General features: G+C 38.5%; 1 protein-coding gene and 1 long non-coding RNA gene across 3 annotated transcripts; one reads left to right on the forward strand and one right to left on the reverse strand.

Moving 5' to 3' along the window:
- Nucleotides 1-1,842: 1,842 nt before the first annotated feature.
- On the reverse strand, nt 1,843-7,504 carry LOC103156165 (galectin-5-like). Of its 2 annotated transcripts, XM_016664104.1 has the most exons (8): nt 7,434-7,504; nt 6,389-6,421; nt 4,784-4,865; nt 3,522-3,551; nt 3,223-3,455; nt 3,051-3,139; nt 2,758-2,926; nt 1,843-2,653 (listed from the first exon to the last, which is right to left on the reverse strand). In XM_016664104.1, exons 2-8 carry the CDS (start codon nt 6,395-6,397, stop codon nt 2,498-2,500), a joined length of 768 nt encoding a protein of 255 aa, XP_016519590.1. In that variant the 5' UTR covers nt 6,398-6,421; nt 7,434-7,504; the 3' UTR covers nt 1,843-2,497. The 2 variants fall into 2 exon arrangements, with proteins under 2 accessions (XP_016519590.1, XP_007578185.1); XM_007578123.1 differs by having other exon boundaries at nt 3,223-3,551.
- LOC107833840 (uncharacterized) lies at nt 3,378-4,270 on the forward strand. The gene is made up of 2 exons (XR_001659612.1): nt 3,378-3,463; nt 3,530-4,270. It is a non-coding gene; the product is annotated as an uncharacterized LOC107833840 (long non-coding RNA).
- Nucleotides 7,505-9,577: the final 2,073 nt, after the last annotated feature.

Consider the following 9,577-nt stretch of genomic DNA (forward strand, 5'->3'; position numbering starts at 1 on the left):
GTAAATAAATTTCTGCTTGAACTTTGTGTGTAGGTATGAAAATAGTAAACTTCCTCAGTTATTCTATAAAATACTGTGGTGCACTTTATTCTATTAATATATTTATTACAGAAACTGATAGAAATTGCCAAATCTTTACTTCCTTATCACGCAACTTGCTTTTCTGACTGCATCTTCATAGCCAGCTGTTTAGCCGAAGCTAAACAGCTGGCTACTTTACATAGAGTAGTAAAGGGAAAGGAACCTGGAAGTAGCCGTAGTTTAATGGGGGGGGGGTGTCGTCGTCCATACACCATTTTTATTTTCCCGTTTCTAAAAACAAAGCCCTGTGTACGAACACTGCTAAGAAGTCGGTGATTGTGGAGACAGCACTGAACAGAGTCTGATAAACAACTGCTGTGTCTGCAGTACGAAGAAAACCGAGACCGTGCTGGGCCTGTTCATCACCTCCACCCCGCTTATGCCACTTTCCTTTGGGTTCAGAATGTTAACGGCTCCATTCCACAGCTGATCCATACACAGCCAACGAAGTGTCGGAGGCACAGTTAGCAAACAACTGCTTGAACTGGTCAAGTTAGTTAGCTGCGACTAGTTGAAACCATTGCAACCGCAGAAAATTGATTAGCTGTAATGCTAGCTAGCGCAGAGCAGCGAAGCAGGCAAACAGAGCATTTAAAAATACAGGAGCTCGTTGAAATGTAGTATGTTTCCACATAAATTCAAACGATTTAAAGTTGAAAAGGCACACTTACCTGGAGAAGGCAGAATCTCCGTCTTTGCTACAGGAAATAAAAACAAAAAACTAGGCTAGTAGCTGGAACAGCAGCTAAACTCCACTGTTTTCCAGTTTGTTTCTGTTTTTGTACCGACCCGAAGCTGCGGTCAGTTAATTTAGCTGCTTGTTTTAGTCTTTTACTTTCCAAAACAGCTTGGCCACTAAAAAGCTCGCCCTTCGTGGTTTTATAGCAGCTCTAATGTAAACGACCAAAATACGTACACTCGCAGCTCTACGTGTTTACGTCACAACTTAAAAGGGAAGTGTAAGGTAAAAAACAAATAAATGAAATATTGGTCTGTTATCTTTGACACTCAGTTACAACCATTTTGTGGTGTAAAAAGGTACTATTGGATAAAAGTCTGACCCTAACCCTCTTAAAATGCATCAAAATCTAGCAGACTTTGGTGCATTTCAGAGAACCATCAGGCTTCTCTGAAACCTGATGGCTTTATGTCATTTCATTTAGGAGCAATTATAAATGCAATCAAAAATAACTTAACAACTAAATTCTAATTTAGCCTCCTTTTTTGTCTTAATTCTCTTCTTCTTCCACATGATCTTAATTTTTATTTTTTAAAAAGTTTGTACAATAATCTGGATCCAAAATCTTAACTAGAGGTTCTTTGTAGTAAGTCAACACTGGTATATACTTCTACAGTTGAATATTGTTCATGGGTCGAGTGATTTTTTTCATGTCAATCCTGAACTTACTACTTCCACAACCTCACCTTAGATAATTCAATTCAGTTCAAAAATACTTTACTAATTCCAAAGAGAAATTAAACATTATTATACCATCTAGTTGTTATAGAATGGCTCTTGGCATAAAGGATATACTGTAGCTGTTTGTATTACAGCAGTTCTGAAGGAGCCTCTGACTCAAGACACTCTGTGCTATTTGCAAAATACTGGCGATTTTACAAAGGAATCTGTTGCACTGCCATACGACACTTTTTCAAAACAACTTGACCTACAACCCTTGTAAAAAATATTTTCTTTTCAATCTCTTGGTGTGAAATTAAAACTTGTATTTCTCACCTAGAAAGTATAAAGTAAACATTGAATCAGGTAAACCATTACATTTTATTGAGAAAAACACATTTGCGCCTTTCAAAATATGTACCATTCATAACAGAAATGTGAAACTACACATAGAGTCACATTGAGTCAAAACGGGACTTCTGTCAGACACTGAGCAACACAGCCATTTATTTTATTCAGTATGAGTCAACTTACTTTTAAAACTAAAACCTTGTCAATGTTTGTTGATCGACAATAGATTGAACTTTTATAAATTATCTAGAAAAAAGACAGAGCAGAATAATCTGCTGTGATTACCACTGAATACCTGGCGATGATTGTCTATGGGTCAAATCTCTTGGGATTATTATTAGACTTTTTAAAAATGTTCTGTAGAAATAACAGTCATCTTCAGCTGTAGATCAGCTGATAATCTGGAGGTCCACCAAAGACAACCTTTGCTGTGTTTTAAAAAGATCTGGTAGATCTTAGACCCAGAAAAGATTCTTAGCTGTTCTAAAATTGGTTTTCATGAATTTGTGACTGTTCTCTGTAGGATAAGGGAAATGTTATTCTTTTAAGATTCTTTTTAGATTTCCAACAGAGCCACAGTATATCTCAAATAGATTTGCAGTTGACCTCCAAAGGTGTTTTGCTTGTTTGTTTTAATAGTACATCTCCAGTAATGTCAAAGACTTCTCAGATGTTCTCAACACAAACATCTGAAAGGGTGAGATCAAAGAGGATGCCAAGTTTGTTGATGGATCTCAGGTTGGTTAGCCGATGTTTGTATTCAAGAACGTGGGAATTGTTAACAGCCACCTTGAACTCTGTGTTGGTGCACAATATCTTCATCTGCAAAAAAAAATAACATTAACAACATGTTAGTGAACTAGACTCTGAAAATGCAGCAGATTCACAGACACCTTTATTCCCCAAGACGGTAGAAAATGTCTGACCTCAAACGGCTGACCCAGGACAAAGGGAAACTGATTCACATCCCTCTCCTCTTTCCCCCACTTCTCGCCGATGAGTGAGTTCCTGACAAGAGCCTTTCTTCCATTTTCATTGAAGCGAGGATTAAAGTGAAAGGCAATATCATTGCCTGCAGACAAGTTCACCGTGAACCTGATTGACAACAAGGACACAAAAGCAGAGTGATTTCTTTTGTGGTTTAGCATCCTATATTTCACACAAATATGACAGTCAGTAGAGAAATATGTTTGATTAAACCCTCAGTGTTGTTACTGACTTCTCAGCATTGGGTTTTACGGTTCCCCTGATGGTGATCAGTAGTTTATCATATATTCCCATTGGCAGTCTCTCTTCATAGGGAACAGCCTGTCAAAAAGTAAAGTAATTAACACATCTCCCTTTCTGTCCATATTTCTTGATGCATTTCTCATTTTCTTTGGTTTTCTTACAAGATTCTTGTAGGGTGCGGCTGGTATAGCTGGTCCAGGTCCATTTGAACCAGGACCACTTGGGAATCCACCAGGTGCAGTGGGTTGACTTGGGTTCCCTCCTGGCCACATATTATTGCCTCCGGATTGGCCTCCAGGCCAGGCGGGGTTGGAGGCAGGTTGACCACCAGGCCACATTGGGTTGGGGGCAGGTTGCCCACCAGGCCACATCGGGTTGGGGGCAGGTTGCCCACCAGGCCAGGTGGGGTTGGGGGCAGGCTGCCCACCAGGCCAGGTGGGGTTGGGGGCAGGTTGCCCACCAGGCCAGGTGGGGTTGGTTGCTGGCTGACCTGAGTCAAAATGCCATTATTCATTTTTAATGATCCATTCACCTTTTTTATATAAAGCTATATTTGTCGGCAAAATGCATCTCAAGAAAATTACAAAAGAAAAATCTGTGTCGTTCTTAATATGAATACATATTCTTGGATTTTTATGTTTTGACTATGGACCTCAGACACCATATTGAAAATATATTTCAAATAATCTTTTGTTGTGAAAAAACAAGATATTGTCAGAAATGAAGACTGAAGTAGGTGAGAAACTAATCCATAATAGACCCTGAAGCTCCCTCTCCTCATGGGTGAAAAACCAGTGGCATCTGTGAGTTTTCTACCACAGACTTGCAGGAATTTAATGGCGGACTCCAGTGGCATTCTGGGACCTTGTAGAGACTAACAGATGGCTTTGTCTAGCAGAAGTAGAGGGCAGGAGATAGATGGTGTATTTTTGTTAAAGCGCTTATCGTTGGGTTCAAAATATTGCTTTTGAACCTGAAAGGTGTCAGTCTGGCATCCATCATCTACCAACAGAGCTCCCATCCAAGAGAGAGAATATCTGGTGATGTCATGACTGGCGAAGAGGTCAAAGACTGCCTTCAAATGGAGGCTAGTCAGAAAGCCTGTGTGGCCAGCTTATATGTTCCAATCCCTCCAGATTCCATGATCATAGAGTAAAAGCAGATAAAGGCAGCAGCAATCTAGATCAAATCTTCAATATTTTGGAAGGAATCAGCAACACTTTGGCAAAGAAAGTTACTTCTTAACTGGATGAGAGGCAACCAGTATGAACAGTGTTGATATTTAGTGGGCCTTGAGAAGAGTGAACATAGGGGATTTTAATTACCCAAACACTATTTTAGTGAGTATTAAGGGCTCCACATCTTTAAAATCTCCTGAAAACATTGGCTTTCCCAACATTTTTAGGACTTTCTTGTAGTGATTATTCATATTATTTACTGTACATATCAACACTCGCTAATTAAAACCATTCAGCATTTGGAGGGATTGGCCAAGATTGTACCAAAAATTTGGTACAAGTGGAAACCAGAGACAGGTCTGTAAACTATTTCTCTTCAAGGAACTGGTATGTCTAGATTAGCCAAAAGACAATTCAAGTGTTGACATAGTGTTACAGCCAGCAGTCACTCAGTGCAGTGGGTGAAGTTCATTGAATACAGAGGAGAAGGTGCAAGATATGTACGCCTACATTAAACAACAAAAGAATAGTTGAATGCTTCTACCTGGCCAGGTGGGGTTGGCAGGCCAAGGACCTCCTGATTGGTTGTTGCCGCCAGAGGGCCAGTCACCAAGAGCATCTGAAAGCTGCAAAGAGAGAGAAAGTAAAGACACCTCTAAACTCAAGGTCATCACACATTATTTCAATATTTCAACAGGTTGATTGTTGGTGAATCCAAGATGCTTTATTGTCAACAGATGAGCTGTCAGATAAAGTTCGAATCGAATAGTAATGTGATCCAGCATCCTAGGATTTCATAAATAACAGTATTTGTTGTGAACTGGTGCTATATAAATAAACAGAACTGAACCATTACAGTTGTATGTTCAGTGTAGTTATATTGTCATGTTGTGGTTTGCAAAAGACACAAAGGCAGACAGTTACAGTGAAAGAACAGAAATCTTAACTGACTAGGAAATGATAAAAATCCAAACAACCCAGGATAATGATATGTATTTTTTTTTTCACAAAGCACTAAAACTGGGTCTCCTACACTCATTGGACCCTGCTAATTACATATTGATCTGTAAGTGTAGTACATGAAAGTGAAAAGAAATAAATAATTATCCTAAGACACATGGCTAAGGGGTTAGGCCAGTTCATAAGAATGTCGTATTTCTGCACTTCAAACTTAGAATAAACATCTCTTACATTTAAAAGTTCACTTTTATTGTGGAGCCATTATTACCTGTCCCTTGGCTACGTTCCCAGGAACTGCCTGACAAGCAGTTGTGAGAAACATTCAAGTATGCTTGAGTGAACATCTATAAATAAGATCTGATGTAAAAGTACATGAGCCTAAAATATTATGATTTGACTTGCGACAGACTGGCAACCTGTCCAGGTGACCCCGCCTCTTGCCCAAAACGTTCGCTGGAGATAGACACCAGCACCCCTCCCGACCTTACTAGGGACAAGGGTGGACAGAAAATGGACGGATGGGTGGACGGATGGACAGACAGACGGACAGATGTTATGATTTGAGATATTCCTGCATCTGTTCCAATACATACCAATAACATCTCTTTAATAGGTGTTTATATATGCATGACATGGATTTTGCCCGTTTTTGCCAACATGCTATTAAGGACAGATAAAAATAACAGTTTGCTATAAGAACCACTTTGTTACTGAGCCAGCAACAGCTCTGTTGGAAGATACTACTGAGGAAAATCACATGAGGCGCATTAGTTCAGAAGTCAGCTTGAAATGTTTTATTTAGGAACATAAAATAGAAGAAGGTTGGGACAACATGACTAGACTTCAAGAAATGGGGAAACAATTTTGAGAAATCTAATCAAGCTGTAGATGATCAGTTGACCATGAAGCTAATGTTTGGACCAGAGTTAATCTTATGCTTGATCAAACTGTATGATCATTTCCAGATTCTGTTTTGAGTGGTAAGGGGAGCTGTTAAATCCTTCACTTGGGTGTGTTAACTCCTCCACCCCTGGCTCTTTTAAAATCATATTTACTTTTCATGTCTGAAATAAAAGACTTTACTTTTACTTCCATGTTGGATCTGTTCCGTTTTAATCAAATTCACATGGAAAGAAAACAATAAACACAAAAATTCTGTTAATCATACCAATAAGTAAATCAGACTTACATCCATCATGCTCTTCTGTGAACTGAAGTCCAACTGGAAGCAGCAAATAAACAACACGTGAGAAAAAAACCAAACATTTTTCTATTTACTATTAATCTGGAAATATTTTTTAAAAATGAATATGAATGCAAAATGTAAAAGTGAGGATATTTGAACAGGTTTAATTCAAATCAGTTTAAAATGTGTTTTAAACTCTAACATGTGTCACGCCAGGGAAAGCCACAGATTGCATAACATCTTCTCTCTGATGTAATCCTTCACCCCAAGTATTTCTGGGACATGTGGTGACAGTGGGTAGAAGATATGTCTATGATCAGTAATCCATTATTAAAGTTTGAAGTTTCACATTTGTAATTTCATTTAAAATGTTGTTCTCTTTAACTTCTGGATTTATCAGCCAATGCCAATATCCTCACATAGATCCACAGAAGTGGAAGCTATTGTTTGCATGAAGTCTTGCTTTGGTTCTTTTCAGCCCCTCCCAACAAACTAATGTTGTTGTTTTCACTTCTAAAACGATATGACAATAAACATTCTGTGAACTCAATTTCAGTCATGTTTGTTTTATGTACTAAGTACATAAGTGTCTCGAGTAATACCATAGCACTAAAACTCACATTTCTGTCAGATGTTCATTCAGCAGCTAATGGTTGGCTTTCTCAGTAAATTCCTTTCCTGGCCTCTATCTGTGGATCTGGGTGTGGTTACAGTCCACTTCCCTGTATATTTGCATGTCTATCTGTGTACACTGGTTACTGTGTATACCTGACTTATTTCTGTACACACGGAGTTTTATTCACAGACTTCTTTCAAATCCATAGTATCAGCTTCCTTGAAACTCAAAATGAAAGTGTTTCCTGTTTCTGTGCTTTTTCTCTACAGTAAAGAGTAAAATTGCCTCAGGACATCTCAATGAAACGATTCACAAGTTTAATGTTGTCGATCTCTGAGTCAGTTCAAATCTGTGCAGGGACGTTTTAGTAGAACTGCTTGCTCTTTTTAGAAAGAGTCAATCATGAGTGTAAGAAACGGAAAAGAGACGTACCTGTTTGCTGGAGAACGGCTCACTGTCAGGCTGTAGAACATGAGAGTGAATTTAAGTGCAGAGCCACGCCCTGTTTTCCTGCTGAGACGTGTTACTGTAACTAAACCATAACAGCCATTTGTTTATGCTACAGCTAACCCAAACCTAAAAAATGTTTGATTTGTGCTTCACCTTCATCTCTAGAATACAAGTTTTTTTGTTTGTTTGTTTTTGTTTTTTTGTCCATCAAAGGAAAATGGGTTCAGATGAATTTTAGTACTAGTAACCAGGGGCGCGGTATCGGGGGCAATTCTAAGGGGCCTTGACAATAGGGGGCCTTCCACAAAAAACAATCAAAACAAAAAAAAACAGAAATTAAAATAAAATCGGCGCCCTGTCAATTACTGTTATTGTGGGTTTTTAAAAAATTCTTTTTAGCAGTAAAAATTTAATGTTACCCCTCCCAGACCAAAAAGCACACATCTATATTTACACTGAACTCCCCCCTGTATCTGCATGAAATGGTTCGTTCCTGCTTGGCCCACTTGACGGTGACGTTTTCAGCAGCAGTCAGTACAAGACAAGAATGACTGTGTAAGTTACTATGCTGTCTAGAAAAATAATGAAGTCAAGTTTTCAAAAAAAATAGAGAGATAAGAGAAAGAAAAAGACAAGAGTGTGAATTTGTAACAGTTTTTCTCCAAGAGAGGTGAGTAGACTGTGTGAGATTAACAACCATTCAGCATATAGCTTAGCTACAGACTACTGTTTGCCAATGTAGCATTTAATGAATTAAGGAAAAGAAATACAAAGATATTCATATATTTAACTTGTGCCTGTACCTCTTACCACACTTAACCACAGATGAGTCAGTCAACAACAGCTCTAACCACCATACCAGCATAAACCCTCTTCCTCCCCCTGCCCCAGTGTAAAAACTGAGCAACACTGTGTTCAATTACAACCTAGTTAGCATCGTCCCAGGGAATCCATAGGAAATTCTCTGTGTCTTTGCTCTTTCTAGAATTACACAACAAACCACTATATTTGTTCCTGACAGAAATTCAAACAATCTTTATAAAATGATAATAAAAAAACAGCCTCCTGTCTGGACTGTAGTCAGTCCACACAGTTTTACCTTGGCTTGCATTTAAATTACACATATATGTTGCCACGTCCCTCCTGACCCGTCTTCTCCTAAGTGAAATTAAAGCTGCAGTATGTAACTTATTTTTAAAAAATATATTTTTTTTTAACATATTTGCTAAAACTGTCATTGAGCTGTGACAGTGTAGCATGAGAGATAATTTGTGAAAACATTATTTCCTCTGCCTTCTTCCAGTGCTATCTAGAAACAACTGATCAGAAGCAGGAGGTGGGTTTTAGAACTGTCAATCACAATCTCCTGTGGCTGCTCATCCTCCCTCCCCCTTGCTCTGTGCTGTGCTGTAGCTAGCATAGCACAGAGCTATGTGGATTCAAACTGAATGCTCAGTTTAGTTAGCATAGCTACCAACGACGGCAGATAAAGTTTTCCTATAACAATAAATTGTTTCTCCACCATTAGCACATTTAGCAGTGAGTGAATGAGGATGATTAACAACACCAAGACCGTCCTCCTGGTTCTGATTGGTTGTTTTTGGTCAGAACGGCGCATTACTTTAGCTAACAATAGTAGTTCAGAGAGGAGGTAGAGGAGATTGATTTTTTTCACAGATTATCTGTCTCATAGCAAACCGTCATAACATGGCGGCAAGTTTAATAAATATGGAGATAGACTCAAGAAATTGTAACAGTAGCTGCGCAGGGGGGGCCCAATTAAATTTTTTGTCATGGGACCCAAGATTCCTGGCAGAGCCCCTGCTACTAACTTATATTTCATTAAGTTGAGATAAGCAGTAGGATTAAATAAGTCTTCACATCTTCCTACTTCTTTTCAAACAGAAAAGTAGTAGTAAACAAAGTATTTTCTTCTTGGTTATGTATGCACATGTTTTTCTGTGTCCTACTGATTACTTGTTCTCGTGATTTTTAAAACCTGTTGGGGGAAAAAAATAAAAATAAATACAAATTTTAGGATAAATGAATGACAAACCTCACAACATAAGTTGGAACCTGATTATTATTTTCTTGGGTGTGTTGCTCAGTGCTGCTGTGCAAACTTT

Source organism: Poecilia formosa, unplaced genomic scaffold (assembly GCF_000485575.1).
Source record: "Poecilia formosa unplaced genomic scaffold, Poecilia_formosa-5.1.2 Scaffold468, whole genome shotgun sequence".
NCBI lineage: Eukaryota > Metazoa > Chordata > Actinopteri > Cyprinodontiformes > Poeciliidae > Poecilia > Poecilia formosa.